At 50.2% G+C, this 23,829-nt stretch overlaps 1 protein-coding gene across 2 annotated transcripts in view; it reads right to left on the bottom strand.

Annotated features, from left to right (window-relative positions):
* Positions 1-11,413: 11,413 nt before the first annotated feature.
* EXT2 (exostosin glycosyltransferase 2) overlaps positions 11,414-23,829 on the bottom strand; it is a 136,955-nt gene continuing 124,539 nt past the window's right edge. For both annotated transcript variants that reach the window (XM_079103028.1, XM_079103027.1), the window contains exons 11-14: positions 21,559-21,702; positions 19,554-19,682; positions 18,254-18,336; positions 11,414-11,966 (exon numbers count right to left, since the gene is read on the bottom strand). In XM_079103028.1, coding sequence (XP_078959154.1) covers positions 11,828-11,966; positions 18,254-18,336; positions 19,554-19,682; positions 21,559-21,702 — 495 coding nt within the window. In that variant the 3' untranslated portion in view covers positions 11,414-11,827. The remainder of the gene's footprint in view (positions 11,967-18,253; positions 18,337-19,553; positions 19,683-21,558; positions 21,703-23,829) is intronic.

The raw sequence follows: 23,829 nt of genomic DNA on the forward strand, positions 1-23,829 counted from the left end.
GCTTTAGCCCAGTCATTTCTTCTCCAAACCTTCCTGCCTTGACTCACATGTGAGCTTTTGGGAGACACCTCACATCCAAATCATAACACCCCATCCCTGGGGATCTCAGACTTTGGACCTCAGAACGCTACACAATCAGCTTCCGCCCTTCAGAGGCCTGGGATTTGGACTGTCATGCACAGGCACCCCAGGGTGTCCAGCTTGCTCCTGGCCCACAGGGGGCTCCTCAGCCTCCATCGCCTGGTGAAGACTTTCCCCTGGCGACCTCCCCTCCTCTAGCCAGCTCCTTCTCCGCTGTGACTAACAGGACCTGACCTAAATTGTAGAGGAGGAAAAGTTTATTTGGGGGTTCACGGTTTCAGAGGCCTCAATCACTAGGCAACAGGCTCCATTCCTCTGAACTCCAGGTGAGGCAGGACATGGCGGGAGAGTGTGGCAGAGGGAAGCCCCTCACATGGTGATGAGGAAGCAGAGAGAGCGCTCCCCTTGCCACATCCAAATATATACCCGCAGCCATGGCCCAGGGCCCACCTCCTCCAGCCACACCCACCTCTTCAGTAACCACTGTTAATCCCCCCAGGGGACGAACTCACGGGCTGGGTTAGGCTCTCACAACCCAACCCTTTCCCCTCTGAACCCCTTGCATTGTCTCCCGTGTGAGCTCTTGGGGGACACCTCCCATCCAAACCACAGCACCCTCTCATATAGCTGTGGGTCTCCTGTTGGTTCTGTCTGAATGGGGAAGCCTAGCTCAGCTCAGCTCCTCTGCAAAGTCCCCAACCCGGGCTCCGGGCTCCTGCAAACCCAGGACACCCCGTATACTTTCCTGTCTTATTTTCTTTCACTTTTTCTGGTCAAAATGCCCGCCAGCCTTGCAGCACACCCCTGGCCACTGTCCATCAGGAATGAACTCCCGCCAACTCCCAAACGCACTGTGAATGTGGAGTCGGATGAAGGCCGCCTTCCTTCCTGGCAGGGCACCTGTGTGGTCCCCTTTGCTCCCACCCACCTTATGTGGGGCAGAACCCTAGTGATGGATTCCCCTGTGAGCATCAGCCCATGACGTGTGAGCCCATTGATCTGCAGTAACAGGCACGGTCACCCTCAGGCGAGCCCTCAATCACTGTCAGCTGGAGAGCTGGCTGGGCATGTCTCACACCAAGGACATCACAGAAAATGACAGGCTGAGGCCCTGCAGCCAGAGCACCCGGGTCCTCAAGGCCTTGGCAGATGTCCAGGAATAAGGTCCACCGCAAAACCAAGGAACTGTGACAGATGACAGTTTCTAGTGCTCGGCTCTCTTTTGACCGACTTCATCACGGTAGGATTTATTAACATGAAATGCTCTCGTTCTACAGACTCAGACAAGCCCGCGCGGCACAGATGCCTGTAACCAGTTACCACGTCAAAATCCAGAGTCGCCTTCACCCAGGAAGGTCCCTGTGCCATCCCAGCCAGTCCCCAGCTCCGGCACCCACGGATCTGCCTGGGTCCCTCTAGATCCGTCTGGCCTGTTCTAGAACTTCATGCCTACGCTGCACCTGCTTCCCTGCTTAGGAAACTCACCATGTTCAGCGTCTCAGTCATTTGTTATTTGTATGGCTAACCTGTGTCCCTTGCCTCCAAAGACCTTCGACACTTATTTTCGGGTTGGGCTCTTGTGAATTCATCTGTTGTGAGTCTGCGCGTCCTGGTGTGGATGTGCATTTCCTCTCTACGTAGTCTTAAATGCTGAACGGGTGTGGATTTCTGTCAAATGCTTTTTCTGCATCTGTCAAGATCGTCGTTTTCTTTTATTCTATTGTGAATCATATCGAATTTAAACCTTAGAACAATTTTGTATTCTTTAGTCATGCTGTATCTTTTCTTACGTTGCTGGATTCCGTCTGCTAATATTTTGTTAAGGATTGTGTGTGTGCGCTCAGGAGGGCCATCATTCAGTAGATTTCTTTTAACATTCTTGTCTGCCTTTGGTATTAGGGTAATAAAGCCATTCAGTGAGTGGCGCAGGCCTGTAATCCCAGCAGCTTGGGAGGCTGAGGCAGGAAGATCACGAGATCAAAGCCAGCCTCAGCAAAAGCAAGGTGCTAAGCAACTCAGTGAGACCCTGTCTCTAAATAAAAATACAAAAAAAAAAAAAGGGCTGGGGATGTGGCTCAGTGATTGAGTATGACTGAGTTCAATCCCTGGTACAAAAAATAAAATAAAATGTCAGTACATATTTCTACCCTTTCCAGTTTCTGAAAAGAGTTTGTATAAGATTGATATTGTCTCTTCCTCAATTGCGTGGTAGATTGCCAGTACAGCTATGTGGACTTGGAAATTTTCCACGGGATGTTTGAAATTGGGGATTTCTTTGACAGATACAGGGATGTTCAGATTTTCCATTTCTTACTCAGGCAATTTTGTCAATTTATGTTTTTCATGGGTTGTGTCCATGTTGCAGGATTTTTGGTATGAAGTTATCCTTATTTGTTGGTTTGTGTTGGGTGTTATAATAAAATACCTTAGACAGGTAATTTATAAACAATAGAAATTTATTTCTCACCATTCTGTAGGCTGGGAAGTCTAAGGTCAAGGTGCAAGCTGATAGGTGTGTCCTCACTGGTACAAGGGACTAACGAGCTGCCCGGGCCTCTTTATAAGAGCACTGATCCTCTGACTCAGTCACCTCCTGGGCACCCACTTGCCACAGCACCACACTGGGGGGAACACAAACATTCAGACCACAGTAATGTGCTCCCCTTTCAATCTCTTTAAAATCTGTACCAGTGTCCACTCTGGTTCCTGATGCTGGTAATTCGTATCTTACTCTAACTTCCTTGAATGGTCTTGAGCAATTTTTGACCTTTTCTAAGAACTAGTTTTGGGTTAATTGATTTTTATTCATTATTTTCCATTTTCCATCTCATTTATTTCTGCTTTTTATTCTTTCATTTTACTTACTTTGGTTAATTTGCTCTTCTGGTTTATTAAGGTAGATGCTTAGATCATTTTAGACATTTTTTTCTAATTTCAGCACTTCAAACTATAAATCTTCATCTCAGTACTCTACCCACACATTTTTTTACTTTTATCTTTCACTCAGTTCAGACTATTTTTCTAATTTTCTTTGTGTCTTTATTAATCCATGCATTATGTTTTGAAAACATTTTAACTCTTTTTTTTCTTTTTCTTTTTTCAGTGTCGGGGATCAAACCCAGGGTCTCGTGCACAATAGGCAGGTATTCTGTCACTGAGCTCCATCCACAGCCCTACCACAAGCATTTTTTTGGAAATGTTACTTAATTTCCAACTATTGGGAATTTTTCCAGATATTATTGATTTTCAATTTAATTCCACTGTCAGAATTTTTTTTATGTTGTCAATCCTTCTAAAATTATTGGGATTCATTTTTGGTGAACATTTATGGTGAATGTTGCCGGTGTCTTCAAGAAGAACATGTATTCAGCTATGGTGGATGAAGTGTTCCCAAACCATCAATTAGGTCAAGGTTATTCAGATCATCATGTTTTTCTGTCAACTTGTTAGAACAAGAGTCTTAAGATAGATTTTCTACTTCTTTTAGTTGTTTTTGCTTTATATATTTTGAAGTACAGTTATTCAATGCATACATATTGATGCAGTAAAGAATTGGCTCTTGTTCTGTTTTCTTGATGAATAGGCCACTTTATCACTATGAAACATTTCTCTTTCTCTCTGTAATATTAATGTTTGCATAATATACCTTTAACCATCCTTTTATTTTTTTAACTTAAATGTGTTTTATTTTCCTGATACAGTGCACAAATACTCTTAGTTAAATCTTAGTTTTGTTGTTTTGTTTGCTATAACAAAATACCACTGATTTGGTAATTCGTAAGGAATAGTTTTATTTAGCTCGTGGTTCTGGAGGCTGGGAAGTCTAGGGGCATGGTGCTGGCATCTGTTTGGCTTCTGGTGAGGGCCGTCTGACTGCTTCAAAATATGGAAGAGTGCAAGAAAACCAAGGAAGCCAGGACACCTTTTAAACAACCTACTTTTGTGAGAACACACTCCTATGAGAATGGCAACAATCCAATGATGAGTGTGGACCCTCATGATCTAAATGCCTCCTGGTAAGCCCCAACTCCCAACACCACTGAACTGGGAATTAAGGCTTTAGTATATAAGCTTCTGGAGAACATATTCAAACCACAGCACAGTAATTATCTCTGCCCTTTAATTATAGTATTTAGGCCATTTACATTTTTTATGTTTAAATTTTTTTAAATTGTTGATGAAACTTTTTTTATTTATATGCAATGCTGAGAATCAAACCCAGTGCCTCACACATGCTAGGCAAGTGCTCTACCACTAAGTCACAACCCCAGCTCTAGGCCATTTACATTTAATGCTTAAGTCTACTATCTTACTATTTGTTTCCATTAGTCCCATTTGCTCTGTGTTTACTCTTTCATCTTTTCCTCTTTAATTTTTTTATTTTTATTTTTTGGTACCAGGAATTAAATTCAGGAGCACTTAACTACTGAGCCACATCCCCAGCCCTTTAAGATAATTTTTAAAAAATTGAGAGAGGGTCTTGCTAAGTTGCTTAGGTTCCCTAGGGCCTTGCTAAGTTGCTGAGGCTGGCTTTGAACTTTTGATCCTCCTGCTTCAGCTTCCTGAGCTGAGGAGATTACAGGTGTGAGCCATTGTGCCTGGATCCGGACTTCTTTTAAATTGAGCATGTTTTTGGTATTCCATCTCCATGATTGCCTTATTAACTATACCTCTTAAAAATAGTTTTAATGAGCCAGGCATAGCGGCACATGCCTGTAATCCCAGCAGCTTGGGAGGCTGAGGCAGGAGGACTGTGAGTTCAAAACCAGTTTTATCAACTTGGTGAGGCCCCAAGCAACTCAATGAGACCCTGTCTCAAAATACAATATTACAAAAAAGGGCTGGAAAGGTGTCTCAGTGGTTAAGCACCCCTATGTTCAATACCCAGAATCTGGTACTAAAAAAAGTGGTCCCTCTCAGCACTTCCCGCCTCGCCCTGTGCAGCCTGCCAGGTTCCGGCTGACAGCCACACTCCCTCAGGAGAAATCAGCGTCACCTGGGAACTCTATTCTTTTCAACACACTCATCAACTATCCAAGAGACGCTCCTCCCAAATAGCTTCTCGTGCCTTCTGCAGCCACCACGCTATCTCAGCTACCTGGCCTCTTCCTTGGTTTCCTTGAAATGACATCCTGATTCCTTTCTCTCCCTCTTGCTCCCCACGGCCTATTCTCCACACAGTGGCTAAAGTCATCTTTCCATCACACTCACAATTCAGGAATCTGAACCGTTCTGTCCTGTGTGGTCCCAACACAGTGTGGCTCTGGACGACTTCCCTGGCACCATCTTGTCATGCTCTCCTGTTTGCCGCGGCCACATGAGGATCCAGCTGAGCCTGTTCTGCCTGAGGGACTTTAGGCCGATGCTTCCCTCTGGCTGGTATCCTCGTGGGTCACTCCTCGACACTTAAGTATATGCCTCAATATCGACGCAGTCAGCCTCTCCAGAAGTCTTCTCGAGTCTAAGTGTTTACCTATGCATAATAGTCTGCTCAAGTTTCTTCATAGCATTTGTTGACATTTCAAATTATATTCATTTTTTTTTTTTTTTTCCGGTGGTACTAGGGATTGAACCCAGGTGTGCTCTTCCATTAGGCTATATCCTCAGCTCCTGTTCCCTTTTAAGAGAGGGTCTTGCTAAGTCGCTAAAGATGGCCTCCAATTTGTGATCTCCTGCCCCAGCCTCCCAAGGAGCTGGGATCACAGATGCGCCACCATGCCCGGCTCACTTCCTCATCTTGGTGAAGCTGGATGACAGCAGTACTCTGCATCACTCAATGCAGCCTCCTCATGCCAAAACCACCTCACGTATAAGTGCTCGAGAAATAGTTGTTGATTGCATGAATCCATCATATCAGCCTTTTGGGGTTTTTATTTTTTAGTTGTGGATGAACACAATGTCTTTTATTTTATTTATTTATTTTTATGTGGTGCTGAGGATCGAACCTAGTGCCTCACACGTGCCAGGCAAGGGCTCCACCACTTAGCTACACCCCCAGCCCAGGCTTTTGTTTTTTAAAGAAAAAATCTTTAGCAATCAATTGTTTAAAATTTTTTATATGAGTAAAGATTCACTATCCCCTGGTCCTTTCTCTAAAAGTGAATCAGATCTCATTGTTAGAGGCAATTCCTTCATTAGCAGGCTTTGGGTTCGGGTGGTGTCTATGAAACGTCCCCCTGCGTGCTTCCCAGGCTGATCTGTCTTTAGCTGAGTTCCACCTAGACAAGGCCATGTCCTGCTCACGGGCTCTGGGATGCCTTTGGTGTATTACTAGAGCCTGAAGAAGCCGAAGTCATCCTGCAGTCATCCTAACTCAGAACACCTCTGCGTCCCCAGACGTTCATGCGACTTTTAACACACCATACGGGGCTGCCACACTTCCCGTCTATCCCAACACTGTCCTGGGTCTTCACTGAGATGACAGAGACGACAGGATACTAAAAGGAACATCAATGGATTAACATTAACGGACTTCATCCTTATAACTTCCCAAGAAGGGCGAGGGGACAACTGGCAACTGGAAAGTGCTATGAAATAAGGAGAGGGAGATCCCTTGAATCCCTGTGTCCCGGGGGAGATGGGGTTCATGGAATCCCCACTCCACCATGTTGTCAAGATGCCTAACCAAACCTGTGTCAGAAACAAGGCTGTTAGGAGAGAAATTACTGGGACTTCATCCAGAAAACTGGGACAGGGCCCTTGGTGCAGGCTCGGCAGAGGCAGGAGAGGAAGGTGAGCCCCACAGCGTCACTGGAGAGACCACTGGAAACCCTAGAGCTGCTGCCACCAATGCACCATTTTCGCTAATTACCCCAATTGTGGCTGTTATCCCCTAATGAGAAACACGACTTCCCTTCCAAGCCAGCAGCGAGGCGGGCAGAAAGCTGAAACCTGAAAGTCGGCAGACACAGGGCCACATACAGCCCTCTCTGTTGAAATGAAGCCACATCCAAAACACAGGAGGGGACTCCAAATAGCTTCAGACAGCGGCCAGTCACGCAGGCCCTCACCAGGCACCGGATGGACGCGCTCTGGACTCGCCGAAAGAGGCCCAAATCACAAGTGCTCATTTCAATAACGTAAGAAAATAAACATGGGCTTATTTATAGCACAGGAAAGGGACTGGGGCACAAGAGCGCTCGCTGGGTAATCCACCCTGACGGGCCAGACAGGATCCAGACCCCAGGCTCGCTGGCAGCAGGGATGCAAGAACAGGGGCCCGAGGAGGGCTGGCTGCAGCACCACCAGGTACCGTCTGGTGGAAGACCCAGCGGTGGGAGGGGAGCAGACCTGAGGCACCAGTCCCTCCAAGAACAGGGCCGTTTGGTTCTTGCCATTTCTAATACCTGGGTGAGAAGCCCGAGCACGGTGGGCTGGCACAACTCCAGGGAAGGTGCTCTGGGGAGCCCCACCTGCATCCTCCAGGGACTGGAGAGGATGGTCAGTGGGTCTCCATTCACAGCGAGGGCGGGAACACTCGTGCCTGGGGTCCGGGCCACAGACGGCCCGCGGCACCAGAGTTCATGAAGACCTGCTCTGAGGGTGCACATCGCCTGAGCGCTGCACCTGCTGGGCCAGCACCTGGAAGGTGAGAGAGAACCACTCTCGCACCATTGCTGGTCAGGCTTCGGCCTCTGGGTCCATCCTCAGGTGCCGCGGGGTAATGCAAGTCTGCGGCCGTCGGTGAGAGGGAAGCCCGTCCGGGAGCGAGGCCTGGCGGGAGCTGAGGCTGCAGACACGCTCCTGAGAGGGCAGAGCTGAGGCTGCAGACACGCTCCTGAGAGGGCAGACACGATGGCGCCGGGCCCAGCCAGCCTGCAGGAGACGCAGCCTTGAGGGTGGCGGGAAGGGCTGCTCCCAGCGGTCCCGCCAGTCCAGAGCAGAAGGAAGAAGCTGTACCCTGGAAAGACTGCGCATGTGGGGAAACAAAATGCCAGATGTGGGAGCCAGCAACTTCGCTGTGTCTTGAGAAGGAAGGCGGCCTGGGAGGCTGGAGAGAGGCCAAACTCACCCTCAATGTCTTCCCTGCTGCCAGCCATGGGGGCTGAAATGGAAACGCCACCACAAGGTCACCTGTTTAGACCCACACACCCTTCCAGGGACACCAAAGCCAAACCGCTAGAGCTGTTTAGTGGAGGTGGAGGAGGGCAGGACAGTCTGTGCCCTGTCTGCAGACGGACTCAGAGCTGCCACCCGGAAGAGAGGGACAGTCTCATGTTTAGAAAGGACCCTGCCTGCCTGCTGCTTTTGCTTAGCGGTAGCTCAGGAAGCCTGTCCCCGATCCTCAGACCACACGTGGTTGGCACTGGTCTAACTCAGAAGCAGAACTTGCAGAGCTAACAGTGGCCCAGGGCAGAGCCCAGTGCCTGGACAGGGACAGGCCGTACAGGTCTCCTGTGCCTCCAGGCCCTGCAGTGGAAAGCTGGACACTTCCAGCGTCCTCCCGATGGAAGAGCCCGCCAAACACGGTGAGCGTGCCCGCCAGAGCTGCCTCAGGGACTGGCTGCAAGAAGTCTGGGGCCAGCTGAGCATTCTCGTCTCCACCAATCTCTGCCAGGGACGCTTGGGGAGCAGCCTGCTGCTTACTTCCCCACCTGGGCTCTGCTCCGTCCACTGCTTGACTCTGTGTTGGTGCGAACCATCGAAGTTCTTGGATTTGAATCCCAAATCACCTTCCCGAGAAGCCCGCTCTTTCCATGGTGAGAACCCTCCACCTCCTTACTGTGTGAGGCCTGCCAGAGAACAACATGGCAGGAAGAAGCTGGGATGGGAGGGTGACTGGTGACTCCTTCAGCCAAAGAACGCAAGAGGGGTGCTCAGAGAAGGTCACCTTCCCACGGCAGCAGAGCACCCAGCACCTGAGACCCCGGAGCTCAAAGAACAGTTAAAGTAGGCAAGGCGTCAGCCGAGAAGCCAGGTAGTCAGTTCTGAACTTGGTGACAGTAAGCAGAGAGAGGACAGCAGAGCGTCACTGGCAGGAAAGAGCCAGAGATGCAGAGAACAAAGCTGCCATTTCCCTCTTTAATTTTCCTAGAAAAGGTTTGGGCTTAGACACGTGAGACATGGTGAAATACACGAGATAAAAATATTAACAACTATTATTAATCAGAAAAAAAAAAGTATTTCCAACCCTGGAGTCTAGTGGGCCCCTCCCAGAGGCCCCTGGGGCCAAAGCCAATGGCACAGTGCACACACTTGGGCCAGGGCCAGTTGGCCTTCTCTAGAGGCCAGGAGGACGCAACTTCTTTAAAAAGATTTCTTAATCTAAAACCAGCTGTTGTCTGCTGTAGGCCAGAACATGACAGTTTAATTAGCATTATTGTTCTGCTTCTGAAAGCAGGCTCCATGGCATCCGAGGGGCAGATGTCCTGACCCAAGCTATGGGTGAGGCCTGCTGGTTGGTGGCCCAGGACACACTCATGAGGGAGCGCAGGCCCACAGCTCTCTGAACTTCTGAATCCTGACCGCTTGCTAGAGTCCCGTCCTGCATTTCTATGGGGACTCTGCCATCTGTCTGTTAGCAGGTAGACATTTTGAGGTTTGCTTTGAGAGCCCAAGATGGGATATAAATTGCCTTATACTATGGTGCAACATCTAACCCCAACACTTCTGGAAACAGGTACTTTACCACTGGGCCACATCCCCAGTCCTTTTTATGAGAAAGGCTCTCCCTAGTTGCTTAGGGCCTTGCTAAGTGGCTGAGGCTGGCTTTGAGCTATAATCCTCCTGTCTCAGCCTCCTGAGCCACCTCCGTGCCCACCTATATGATTTTTTAATGTCGTTAAAGTCCAATGACTCCTATGAAGGCAATAAAGTCACACAGCTCTCTCGGTCACCTCAGATTAGAGAGTTCCTATTTCAAATCAAAGGGCCAAGACGGGCTAAGAAAGAAAAGGAAAGCCCATGAACCTTTGGGAGGGAGAACTGGGCAAGAGGCCAAGCACCACAGCAGCTCCTTCGGAGATGAGCAAGAGGAGGGCTATCTGGACGCTCGCAGAGGGCAGGCCACATGCCGCCGTGAGCACGATCTGCTTTCAGCGGGGTTCCAGTGGAAGCCTCCCTGCATGTGCCCCACGTCATGGGACAAGCTAGCGACCCCCTAGAAAGTTAGAGGTGACTACTGACGGCCAGCTCTGGGACCTCGGTGACACCAGAGATGCCCTTACCTGGCTTTCTGTCACACAGTGAGATCTCAGTACCATGAACGCGAGGGGGAGATGCCTGCCCACGTCCTAGGGGAGTCCACGCCGTCCTAGACAAAGGCGCTTATGGGACACTGTGTCTGCAGCGGCAATATGCTGAGCACACCTCAGGTCCCACGTCCACATCTGCAGAGTGAATGACTGTTGGGACGGGACGCTCGCTCGTCCCTCCGGGCAGCGACTCCAGGGTTCCCTCACTGGGCACCATGAGACTCTGTGATCTCCACTTTGGGTTCTGCTCTTCTGAAACTCTCCTCTGGCTCCAAGTCTGTGGGTCACGGTTCCAGCTCACCTTCTTGTCACTTGAGGGGACAATGGCTGATGTGACAGGGGCTCTGACTGGCACACACTGACTTCTGTAATCATATCCATATTCTAAGCACATTGTTATATATTTTCTGTTCCGGGGACATATGTTATGGCTAAAGCCCAAACTGTGGCTAATCTTAATATTAGAGCCAGATAAATCTGCTTCGAATCCATAACATTTAACATTTGCCAGAGTAGATTTGTTCATCAGCCGGGCTTAAAGAGGTATAATTCACACATGTGCAGTATTACTAAATGCTGAAATTTAATGATTTAAATGTACCAGCAACTGTTGCAAAGTGGTTGTTCCAGAGGCGGTTAACGTTGGCCAGAGCCTCCCTGGTTAATGTTACATTTATACCAAAAGAACGAGGGAAATTCTGGCCTCCCCTAGGGGTGGGGGTCACAACCCCCTTAGCTTTTACCACGTGATCCCAACCAGAGTAGCCAGCCATGCTCTTGGTGGCCCAGCATGTGGAGGCGACGCAGCCGGTAGCCGACCAGGAGCAGTGGCTACGGAGGCCTCCGAGCCACCTGCTCTTAGGATGCTCACGATCTGGGGCCTTCTTACGCTCGACTCACATGGCCCCAGACCCTCCTCCTGGTGTGTCCTCCCAGACTGTCATCAGGCCAGAGGCCGAGGCAAGCACACAAAAGAAGGGTAGTTCCTGGGTTACCAAGCACCAGCGCTTAAGACAGTAAAAAAAGGAGTAAAAAATAGCTTTAATCATACAAAAGCCACACCACAGTATAGTTCAGGGAACTGACAGGACCCTGGCAAGCAGCTGGGGTTCTTCCTCTGCCTGAGCCTGAGCCCTAGGCCCCCAGCACAGACCGAACCCACAGAGATATCTGGGTTGGCACCAAGGCCAGGGCTCGCCGATGTGAAATGACTCAAGGAGGCCTGGGCACTGTGGCACGGTTCCTTGGAGGGCAAGGGCTGGCGGGCTTCTCCACAAGCAGTCTCGGCAGGCCAGCCAGGTCGCCAGCCTGGAACTGAGTGTGCAGGGTGCTTGCTCTGGACTCAAGTCCACAGCCACCACTTGGCCTTTTCATAAAGAACCCTGGAGGCCATGAGAACCCAGATGTGGCCGCAGGGCTGGGGGCGAGGGAGCCTGCTGGCGGGGCGGGTGCATGGGCCCAGTCTGTCAACCTGCCCCCTCGGCCCCCACACCGAGGGCTGGGGCCTTGGCTCTCTCCAGCCAGCGTCCGCCCAGGCCGGGCAGTGGCACGCCTCACAGGCTGCCGATATTGGGGAAGCTCTTCAGTTTTTCAGGAAAGTCGTCCTTGTACAGCACAGGGTCAGCTCGGTGCTCCACCACCTTGAGCGGCATGGTCCCAAAGACGGAAGCAAACTTGTTGATGCACTCGGACCTGCGGGTGGGGTGGGGCAGGAGGAAGGCGAAACGTTTGAGAGGCTGAGATACGTCCTGCTCCTACCAACACGAGAAGCTCAAGAGTCCCCAGCCTGCTACCAGGCTCGGGAAGGTGGAGCGGTAGGCATCACAGGCCACCTCCCTCTGCGGGGAAGGGAAGGAGGGTGCCTGAGGCTGTCCTGCAGGTCAGGCTGCTCCCCTCCCCCCCGAATTCCTGTCATTCTCCAGCTCAGCACCAGCAGCTTCAAACCAAGGTGGATTAGCCGCCCCAGACCTTAACTCCCTCTCTGCCAGCTAAGGCGGGCGGAGGAAAAGCCCCTTGGATCGGAGCTTGCTTACTGAAGTTTAAGAGGCGGGAGGAGGTTCACCCACCGCAGGGACCTCAACTTCCAACACAGAGGCTTGGTTCACCCAACCAGCACCTACGCAGCCCGTGCGTGGCCACCTCCAGGAAGGGCGGTTGCCTGCACAAGCTCCTTGGACACGGCGGGGCTCACACAGGTCTGCTTCATGACTGGCGTAATGTCAGTCACTCCTGCCTCAAAACCGCGGCAGGAGCCAACCTGGCGACAAGCCATGCTAGAGGAGGGCATCTCCTTAGCTCCAACTGGTCCACAGCGCCTGCAGCCCTAGGAGGGGATCAGGCTGGGCGTATTTTGAGGGATGGTCCATCAGACCAACTGAGTGTGACAGTTGGGCAAGAAGGACGGTCAGCACCGGACCAGAGTGGAGCCAGGCCCAGTGAAGCCGTGTCTGCGGTCAGGGGACCTCGGGGACGGATTTCAGACAGCCAGGCCCTCGGCTCTGGAGAGCTGCAGCGGGCACTGTCCGCCCGAGGGGCTCAGCACACGTATCTTCTGTCCTCAGAGGCACAACCGGAAGTCTGGCTTCCAGCTATTTAAATCGACAGGATCCTACTCGAGAGCTTGGCTTCAGGAAGACGTTGTTAGTATAGAAGACTGCTGTCATTCTTTTTCTTGTCATTATGTTTCTGCAAACCTCTGCCACCATTTCCTTTGGAGCTTCAGCTAAGGCGCCCTCGTGCCCCCTGACACAAATAAACAGCTATCCTCATTACCTGGGCCAGGCTGGGTTACCAGGGGCCTCCAGTCCTCCTCACGACAGCCCTGTGCTGACAGCCTCTTGTCCCCGTTTTCCCATGGGTAGACTGAGACGTGGAGAGGCTAAGTAACATGTCTACAGGCGAAAAACCTGGAGGAGCCAACAGGAACTGATACAAATGGGTTTATGGATGTAACCCTGGGATCCAACGGGAGGAGCTGGAGGTGAGCAACTGTTGAGACTGCTCCCAGCCAGCCGTACGCAGGTATCGCCTAGATTCCTTAAATATTCCTCCGCACCCCATTCCCTTGCCCAGGGTTGGGTTTTTATTATCCTCATATGATGGATTAAGAGAATAAGGTTCAGAGAGGTTAAATAGCTTGCCCAAGGACCCAGAACTAGAAAGTGGTAGAACTGGGCGGAACCTGGTTCTTTGCCTCAGACTATACCCTAACTGCTAGAAACAGAGCTTCCCTCCTGCTAGCCAAGGTTGGGCAGGTGGGGGGCCTGCATCCAAACCCATGGGAGACTGTTGAAGAGTTCTACAAGCTGATGGGGTTCACGCACCGACAGCAGCTCCCTCTCCTCAAACTCAGGGTCGAAGCAGTGGCACCCAGTCAGGCCTCTAGGAGGCTGCACTGTGGACAGCGCTTGTCTGTAAACAGGAAAGAGGCCTCCAGTTTCCAGTACTGTGCGGCCAGCACAGCCCGGCCGTGCCCAGATGGGTGCTGGTGTGTGGGAGGGTCGCACTTTACGGCGCAGGGAGAGTACTAAGGACAAGGTCTCCTCTGTAACTAGATCTTCCAGCAGCCATGGCGATATGCCTGGGGCTCAGGCCAGCCTGACGCTGCCAGAAACCCTGGCTAGCCCTGCTCCTGGGGTGCTTCCTCCTCCTCACGGCCCAGCACGGGCACGGGCGGGGTGCAGGCCCGTCCCCATGGGGCGGTGTTTTCATTCAGGTCTGGGACACGGAACTCCAGGGCAGGCAGAGCCAGGCTGGTGGCTGGCAGGGTTCAGTGACCCTGTTCTGCTGCTGCTTTTCCCCTAAGTGTGCACACACTCGCAGTGCCAGTGTCTGTCTGTGACATGCCATGGTGTCTGGGGAGGAGAGGACACGGCCTTGCCTTCCCTTCAAACACATTCCATGACCTGGAGTAACCAGGAGCCTCTGTCAGGGCTGGAAGCTGGGTGGAAACTACCAGTGCCAGGCCCTGGGCTCCAGGAGCTCCTTCCCAGCATAACGCACCACTGCATGCGAGACGCGCAACAGATGCCTGCTGAACCTATGAACGGGCACTGGAGTTCGGTAGATATCAATATCGCTATTTCAGCAGATGAAAAGACTGAAATTAGGATAAGGTCAGCCAGTTTCCTTGGGTTGGACAACTAATGAGTGACAAGCTCATAATCTGAACAAAGATTGGCCTGAATCAAAATACTATGTTTTCTTAAATGAATGCCTTCTGTCTGCCATGCCTCCCTGCCTGTGGCAGGGTTACTGGTCAAATGAACCACTATAAAATTCTTCGGACTCTTGGACAAATAGTTGATTCTGGAAATAGATGCTGTGTAGTAAAAACCACTCTCCTACACAACTGTGATTTCAGATCGAGACTTCCAAACACAAGGTCAGAGGCTGGTAAAGTGGCCACTGCTTCCGCTGGTTTGTGTAAATGTGTATTCTGTAAAGGGAAATATTAAAAACTAAACCACACGAACAATTCTGCAATTGTAACTTCATCTCTTGGGCTACTCGTGATGGCTTAAATCATATCTCCCTCCCAATATACATGCCTTTGTGTTTTTGGTGCTAGATACTGAACCAGGGATTCAGGCATGTTAGATACCTGTTGAACCTATGAATGGGCATTGGAATTTGGTAGATATTACTATTGCTATTTCAGCAGATGAAAAGACTGAAATTCAGATAAGGCAGGCAGTCACGCTACCACTGAGCTTACCCCCAGCTATACCCCTAGTCCTCAGCACCTTATTAATAATTCAGTGCCTCAATCTATTTTTGAGGGGTGATGGATATTAAACCCAGGGGTACCTTACCACTGAATTACATCCCCAGCTCTTTTTATTTTTATGATGAGACAGGGTCCCAATAAGTTGCTGAGGCTGGCCTTGAACTTGAAATCCTCCTGCCTGCGCCTCCTGAGTTGCTGGGATCACAGGTGAGCAACACACGCCTGGCCCCGTGGTTTGCTCGCAGTGGCTGACCTGCTTCTGCCGCGCCCTGCGGAATCTCTCCGCAGCGCAGCTTGTCTTCCCTCACTGCCCTCGCCAGCTCTGCTCCACGAGCCTCTGTCGTCATTCAAGGTCGCCAGTTCCATTCCATGCCGACTGGGTTTGCTCGCTCCTTGTTTCTGGCACAGCATGTCCAGCTGGCCTCTCCAGCTGCTGCTTCTCCCTTCCAGTTACTCTCTGCCTCCTGGACGTGAAGATGCCCCGGATTCCGCCCTTGGCTTTTCTCTGGTCAACTGTGGTCTCTGGGCAGATGGCCTCACTTCAAACGTCTCTCTACGGTCCGCTTCTGCATTCCTATCTCCACACAGGGCCAAGGCCTCGGCGTCGCCCACGGTCACGCTCTCCTGGCCTCGCTCAGGCGAGCTCCTCTAACACACCCCAGAGCTCACGCCTTTCCTCCCACTGCGTCATTCACGCTGGTAAATGTGCTATGACTTTTTCTGACTCCAAATCTCCGTCATCTGCTGAGTCCTTTTCTGTAACCTCCCCACACCTATCCAAGTTCTGGCACATCTTCCCTTGCAAGTAAACTCGCTGACTTCCTTACACATTCAGATCAGGTCAAGGCTTCTAGCTGGTCTTCCTACGAGCTCGTCATTCTTCGTTCCTTCCTAGGCACTGCTCACAAATTAATCTCAGAGCAATTTTTTTTTTTTTTTTTTTGGTGGTGGTACTGGGGATTGAACCCAGGAAGCCTTTGACCACTGAGCCACATTCTTTTTATTTTGAGACAGGATCTTGCTAAGTTACCCAGGCTGGCCTTGAACTTGAGTTCCTTCCTCTTTAGCCTCCTGAGTTGCTGGATTACATGTGGGTGTCACCATGACCAGCTTCAAGGTAATTCTTTGATCAAGTGGGTCAACAATTCAAAAACCCTGGATGAAAAAAAAAAAAAAAAAGCCAGGCATAATGGTGCACACCTGTAGTCAGCAACTCTAGAGGCTGAGGCAGGAGGTTCACAAGTTCAAGGCCAGCCTCAGCAATTTAGGGAGGCCCTATCAACTTAGACTGTCTCAAAATAAAAAATAAAAAGGGCTGGGGATGTGGCTCAGGGGTTAAGTACCCATGCATTCAATCCTTGGTTTAAAAAAAACCCTGGATGGTTGTCCAAAGCTACCAGAGCCTGAAGAAAAATTCTGAGCTCTCCAAGAAGGTTCACAGTGTCAGGCAATCTGGCACCAACAGGCCAGAATTCTGGCTCTAGCCCAGTTGGCTCTCGCAACGCCTGCCAAAGGAACCTTGAACTTGCAGATCAGGCACCCTCCCTCACAGCGCCCCTTCACCTTGCCCGGTTTCACTGGTTGGAATCCTAGAGATTTTTGAAGGTTTCCACCAGCTGTCACCTCTTTTACAAAGTTATTCTGATAACTAACCTGGCAACCAGTTTCCTGTTTCCTCTCCTCAATGCTAACACCTTGAGCCGCCCTCAGGGCACCTACCCCAGACCGCTTGGGCTTATGTTTCATGTGTATACAAACGTCTGTCTGTCTGGATACGCGGCTGTTGCTGTAATTGCAAACTCTGCTGGAACCTGACCAAGTGGGACTCCTCTGCTTTCAAAGGTCTCTTCTAGAGAGGAGGCTGCACAGCTGCCCCAGGTACGCGGCTCCGGGTCCTGAACCACACCTAACGTGATTTCTCCCAGTGCCTCCTCACTTTCTCTTTTAAGCCTGTTGACGTGTTGTGACCTCAGCGGTGCAGAGAGAGCTAAACAGCCTCAGCATGAGCTTCAAGGCCACCGTCAGGTCAACTTCCTTCCTCTGAATCCCCACCATTGAAACCCAGGCACCACTGGGCTCAATGAGGTGAATCCCCTCCAACAGAGGAACAGGTGGTTTCCACAGCAACTTCATGTACTCCAGGACCACTAACGGGCTTTCTCCAAACGAGCCAGGGCTGTTCGTGTCGCCACCCTTAACTAACACTTAGGATTACCAGTGACGGTTATTCCAAACTCACAAAAGTGTATTATTCCACTCCAACAATCTAGGTAAAGACATTTACATATGACAAGATGAGGAGATTATTTCAGAAATCAGAATGAGTAAAGCAGTATGAAAGCATCTAAGGCCAGGGGAAACCTGCAGAGAAAAACCCTCCAGGCTTGAGGGATCTTGTGTGGCTTACAGCTTTCAGAAATGAATGAATTTTGCAAGCAGATGCATGTGAGATCTGTGGGAATTCAAAGCAGGTATCTCATTCCAAAAGGTCACTGTAACGTTCTCTGCATGCATTTTGGTCCCTTGACAACAGCGCTACTAAGATGGCAAAGCCGGCTGCCTAGAGTGAGGAGCTGCCTTTTGGAAGAGTGAGAGCTGATTTGGGTACTATGAAGCCTGGGGACTTTTGGGGTACGGAGGGAACTATTAGGTCTAGTATAGGATTCTAAGGGCCTTAAGGAAGGACACACATTTCCCCCTCCTTGCACACTCACCTGTGAGCCAGGATCACAGTGCACACAGAAGTGCGCTTGTTGAGTAACGGGAGGAACTGACGGAAAGGAGCGACTTCTCAGCTGCCCTGCCTTGGGATCCTGCTCTTGGCAGGTATTCCAGTAGCGTCAACAAAGTAATCTGTCTCTGGTGGGTTTGGCTTAATTCTTTCTAATCAAGTTTTTACCATTACGTGGAGATACTACCCTGAGAAAGAATCCAGCATTTCCTTGGAATTAACCAGTTTCCACTCGAGTGCCTGCAGACAGGGAACTGCTTGGCCACATGGAGAATCTGGCTGCTGGAGCTTAAGGCCAGCTATATTTTTAAGACCCTTCCAGCCATTACAAATTGAGTGAGTAGCATTCCAAATTAATTCTTTAGGTGACCCGGGCTTGAACTAACCCAATTCCCACAGTGCCAAGGAGGTGACTATGGCTACCAGCTGCTGTCCTTATATCTCCAATGAAGTCCCATAAACAGGCCCAGGGCAGGAAATGGGATCAGGGCTGGGGCAGACTTGCATGGGCTCACTCACCTCTCCACCATGTGTGTCTGGTCGAGTGAGAGCCCGTCAATGGCTGTGCACTCAGGACACTTGAATTTCTTTCGTGGGGTCACCTGCCAGAGGAGCACAAAACACACCTGGCTGTTAGCGCCACGGATTCTAAAGTCACGCTGTGACACCACCCTGCATGCTTCCGGGCCGTAAGCTGAGAGGCTGCGCAGGCACACACACCTACCCTTCCTCCCTTCAGCTCCGGCTGGCTCAGCCAACAGACTCACAAGGGCCCAATAAAAGAGGCTTGGAGGGCTTTTGCCTTCTGTAACTGGAAAGAAGTGGCGATGACAAGCTCCTTAATTCCTGTTTAATGACTGTTTTCTCACTGCCAAGGTCCTTGTATAAACACCATTTGTTCTTGCAGCCATAAGGGCGATGAAATACAGCTTCCCATAACTTTCACCGTAACCTCAGTTCCAACAGGCGCTCTCTCCCTCTCTCAGCGAATGGCCAACATAGGCGTGCACAGTACTCTTGGAGATATGGCTTATTTTGCAATTCCCTTTAGTCACCAAAGAATTCCAATTGTCCCTCACCCTCTGAATCCTTTTCCCTGACTGCCCCTCCACCTGCCAAACCTTACACTTCTAGCAAACTTAGGGAAGGACGGGAGGGCAAGAAGCCCAGGTGCTAGGGCGAGGCGAAGGTCACAGAAACTAGGGATGGAAGCTATGCAGAGCAGGCAGCTACAGTCAGCAGTGTGTGGAAAACAAAGTTAGGGGTGGGGATTTACTTTCTTTAATTTCTCTTGAGTTGGCTGTTCACTAAGTCTTTTAGAGAGCTGGGGGACGGGGAGGCACTTAGGCAAGATGGTGATTTTTCCTCTTTCGTAGGCACTTCATTGAATCATGAACAATTGGTGGAAAATGCCATCCTGTGCTTCCAGAATAAGCTCCTGCAGAATCTGAGTTTTCTGGGCAGACACTGGGGGAATCTGCAGTGCCCACTTCTACACATGGGGTTCTAATCAAGAAAGGAAAAAAGATCACGAAGATTCGACCCACAGAGAAGGGCATTTCCTTTACACATCGAGGGATCTGATTGGAGCAAAGTCTGATTTTCAGGAATAATGGTCGTTCTGAGCTGTACAAGACCTCTCATAGGACCTTCACGTATTTTTAATATGGGAAACATACTTTCAAAAGCTGGTGATCACTATCTAGACCTCGGGGTCGGGACTACTACAGTCGCGTTGCTGGGCACACGTCGGTGTGCCGGCTCACAGTTACTCAGCTGGAGGAACTTCTTGGGCTCGCGTGGAGGGTGCAGGACTTACCTTGATGACAGCCTTCCCTGTGGCATTTGCCACCAGGAAGTTCATGGCGATGTCTTCACAGTTCATGTGCGCATCCACCCAGTTCTTGATATCGCCAGGCATTTTGTAGGTGTAGAGGTAATTAAAATACTGCCAGGTGGGAGGAAAAGGAACACAGATAGCAGTTCCTGCTGCTGTGTCTCAGGGGCAGCTCTCCCTCCCGGGACAGGCTCTCCCTCCTAAGATCGACCACAAGCCACGTCAATGGAAGTGGCACAAGGAAGCATTAGAAGGCTCTGGGTCCAGTGACCATGCATGGTTACCACAGTCATGTTTTGTTTTTGCAAACTATTTTTTTTCTACTTTAGAACAAAAATGAGACAAATCTCAAATTAATCTGCATGTGTGAAATAGTGCAGAATGGGTTAAAAGTCAATAAAGTGTACATAGTCTACAGCCGTGAATTCCAAGAATTATAAACATGAAGCTTTTTTGTCTGTTTGTTTTACTAAGAACAAAACCCATTTCTGCATCTAGAGCTTGGAAAAACGTGAGGCCAGCAGGGCTGACCTACCATGAGACAGATCTGAGACAGCTGAGCCGAGCCAAGCCCCTTCTGGTATCAGGCCTGGACGCTACTGCTGACAACAGACAGGTTACTCTTGTTTAATTAAACTACACGTGTCCAGGAGCACTCTATCATCAAACTGAATATTCTAAAATCAAATGCATATTCTCCAATCTCTCTCTGATAAGAAAAGACAAAACCAGGAGTCTAACAGTTCTCAGGAGAGAAGAGGAATAAAAGGCAAATCAACATGCACAAGGGATTTAAATCTCACCAGTAATTAAAGTTTAAAAAAATTAATTTTAATTACCAAAATAGCCAAATTTAATTTTTAAAAACACATTTTATGCAAGGGAGGGTATGCTAAGACAAGTTCTGTTTGCTGGTAGGAATATAAACAGGCACAAACAATAAGCAAACTAACTGTGTGTGCCTCAAAAAAATACCTCTGGTGCTCATTCCTTTTGATGTGATTCTACTTTGAGGGATCTACATAATGGTCATGAGTAAAAACAGGAAAATGGATATTAATCACTAAGCATCAGATAACGAGCATTACCTAAAATAGCAAAAACTCAGACACTCAAATACCCAGTGAGAGAGAAGTCGTTGAATAGGATTCATGGAGCATTAACACAATGGTGGATCGTCAATTACACTAAGAAGTGATTGTTTAGGAAGAAATGTTCACGACATAGAACATGCTCACAACATAGGAAAGAAGTGGGCGAACACGACTGTCTCTGTGTTGTCACGTCACGTCTGAAGTGTTCCCAAGGCCCATGTGCTGAAGTGTTCCTGTGCAGCCGTGTTCAGAGCAGGGCTCTGGGGAAGCAGCAGGATCACGGGCTCTGCCCCGCTAGTGGATCAACCCTTGGTGGCTTGATGACCTGACGGCACTATTGGGAGGTGGGGTCCTAGCTGGAGGAGCAACTGGTGGCGTCTGAGGGGACTTCTCCTCCCTCCCTCGCTCCCTCCATTGCCTGGCCACCATGAAGTGAGCCGCTTTCCTCTCCACACCCCTCTGCCACGCCTCGGGCCCACAATGGACTAAAACCTCTGAACCCACAAGCCAAAATCAATCTTTCCTTCTCAAAGCTGTTTTTCTCAGGCATTTTGTCCTAGCAATGAAAGCTAATGCAGTGTAGGGAGAAGTAAATAAAAAGTAAGCTGAAACACATCTAATGACGGAGAGGTCACCTCTGAGTGACAGGACCAGAGTGAGTTTTACTCATGTTATTGTTATGAATTTTTATACTTTCTGCCATGAGCACGTACTGTTTGTATAATTAGAAAAACAATAAGCTTATTTTAAAAGGAATACCACACAGCATGGCTTTTCTAAGCCCTCCCAGTAGGACACTTTCCCTGAACCCAGCAGCAGATATGAAAAATTAAATTGGGCCAAATGAAAGAGGTGTCATTCCCTCAGACCGCTTGTCACCCCAGACCACTTACCTTGTGGTAAAACGCTGCTCCGGTGAGCACCATGGAGACTTCATTGGTCCACTCAGACTCGTACTTCCACTTGTTCATCTCATGGTCCCAGAGATGCAGGCGACCCGGGTAGCCCACCAGCCGGTCAGGAAACTCCCTCCAGACCTAGGGATGGAAGCACATCACTCACATCAGCTCCCAGCTCAGGAGACAGACACTCAGTGCAGGTGTCCGACAGGCATCGGCGGCCTCTCGAGGGCCAGGTCTTTACCAACAAGGGGGTGCGGAGCGGGTTTCAGAGGACAGTGCATCTTAACAGGTGCTCGTTACTATGCCAACATTCAAAGACCATTGATTCTGATTTCCTCCAAGCTTCTTGGCATGCTTGGAAATGTCAAGGAATGGGAAGGAATAGCTTCTGGAGTTTAGCCAACATGAGATTAGTGAAATAGGGATTTTTTTTTTTAATTTTGGTGGTACGAAGGATTGAACCCAAGAGCCTTGTATGTGCTCTACCAGAGTTACATCCCTGGTCCTTTCCTTTCCATTGTGAGATACAGCTTTGCTAAGTTGCTTCCAACTTGTGATCCTCCTGCCTCAGCCTCCCAAGTCACTGGGATTACGGGTGTGCGCCACCGAGCCTGGCCATTTTTAATAAGTGCACAAATGAAGAATAAATGGAACTCTGAAACTCAACTGCCCCAATTTGTATTAAATCAGTGATTATGAAAAGTTCCAGAATCTTCTTTTAAAAAGCATCTATTTTCCTGAGCACACATCCATTCTTATGTCCTACTAGAAGCCTCCAGTGTACAGGCTTTGTCTGATCCCATAATCTGTAACACAGTGGAACACACACAGGCTTCTCCCTTTGGGAAGGCTGGTGGATGCAGTCTCATTGGCTTAAGCAGAACCTCACACACTGGGGATGAGGCACTGCCCATACCTTACCCACGCGTTGTGTTATGTACTGTTGAGTTTAACCTTTAGAGAGAGGAGGTCTTTTCACGAGTGAGCTTTGACATCTGCTGGCTGTCCATGTCCTCTTCTCAGTCCCCTCTGGTTCTCAACCTACAGCAGACTTCTAAATGACGAGCTCCTGAGGGTCCAAGCCTAGGACCTGTTTTCTTCTCCAAGTTCTATCTCTTTAAGGAACTGTGTCCAGTTCTGCTCGATTTAAACACCAACTCTAATTAGGTGACCTCTAACTTTGTGCCTCGACATGAACTCTCCTGAGCTTAGCAACCCCTTACCGAACACCTCTGCCTGGATGAACAGGCATCTCCTCCCACCATGTCCAAAACAGACCTCTGGATTTCACATCCTGCGAGTCGCCTCCCGGGCTCCATCTCAATAAATGGCCCAGCCAACTGCTCCGGCACAGGTGGGGCCATCGGCCTTCATCCCCTCCTGGCCTCCCTGCTGGCTCGACACTGGCCTCCTGGTGCCATCCCCTGCCACGCCCTGGGGCTCCAACCACCAGCATTTCTCCCCCAGGCCCCTGGGACAAGCTTCTAACTTGTCCCCTGGCGCCACTCCTGCTCTTCCCGACCCTGACGTGCACAGCACCTCTAGAAGGACCGTGTCTGTCACGGTTTAGATGAGGTGTCCCCCAACAGCTCACGCGTGAGATGATGCGAGAAGGTTCAGAGGAGAGATGACGGGTTGAGAGAGTCCTCACACAATCGGATGGATCCCTGGCGGGATTAACCCAGTGGTCCCTGAAGAGGCGGGTGTGGCTGGGGGAGGTGGGAAGCGGGCCTGGCTATGGGTACATATCTGTATCTGGAGGGTGGGGTCTCCCTCTGCCTCCTGATCACCACTGAGTGGCTTCCCTCTGCCACACTCTTCCGCCATGTGGTTCCCGTCTCACTGGAGCCAGCCTTCTGTGGACGAAGACCCCTGAAACAGGAGCCCTCAAATAGACTTCCTCCTCTACAGTTGTGCTGGTGGGCCTTTAGTCGCAGGAGCGAAAAGCTGACTACGCGGCCTCGATCCGCCTCACGGTACTCAGGGCACTTCACCCAGTGGTCTCTATTTTTTAAGATCATGATTATTTTAATTATATATTTATATGCCCATTTATGGTGGCCAGAGGGTCCTACGCCAGAGCAACCGGTGGCTCCGGCACACGGTGCTGCTGGGTCCAGGAAGGATATTAACTCCCACTCGCAGGCAGAGCCGGCGCCTGGGCGCCCCTCCTTTTCCCGTTCCTGGGGCAGCCGCAGCAAGGAGGCACAGCACAGGCTGGGGTGGCAGGCGCCGGCCTCGGGCTCTGGGCCGAGCAGCTCC

Source organism: Sciurus vulgaris, assembly GCF_902686455.1.
Source record: "Sciurus vulgaris genome assembly, chromosome: 11".
In the NCBI taxonomy this organism is placed as follows: Eukaryota; Metazoa; Chordata; class Mammalia; order Rodentia; family Sciuridae; genus Sciurus; species Sciurus vulgaris.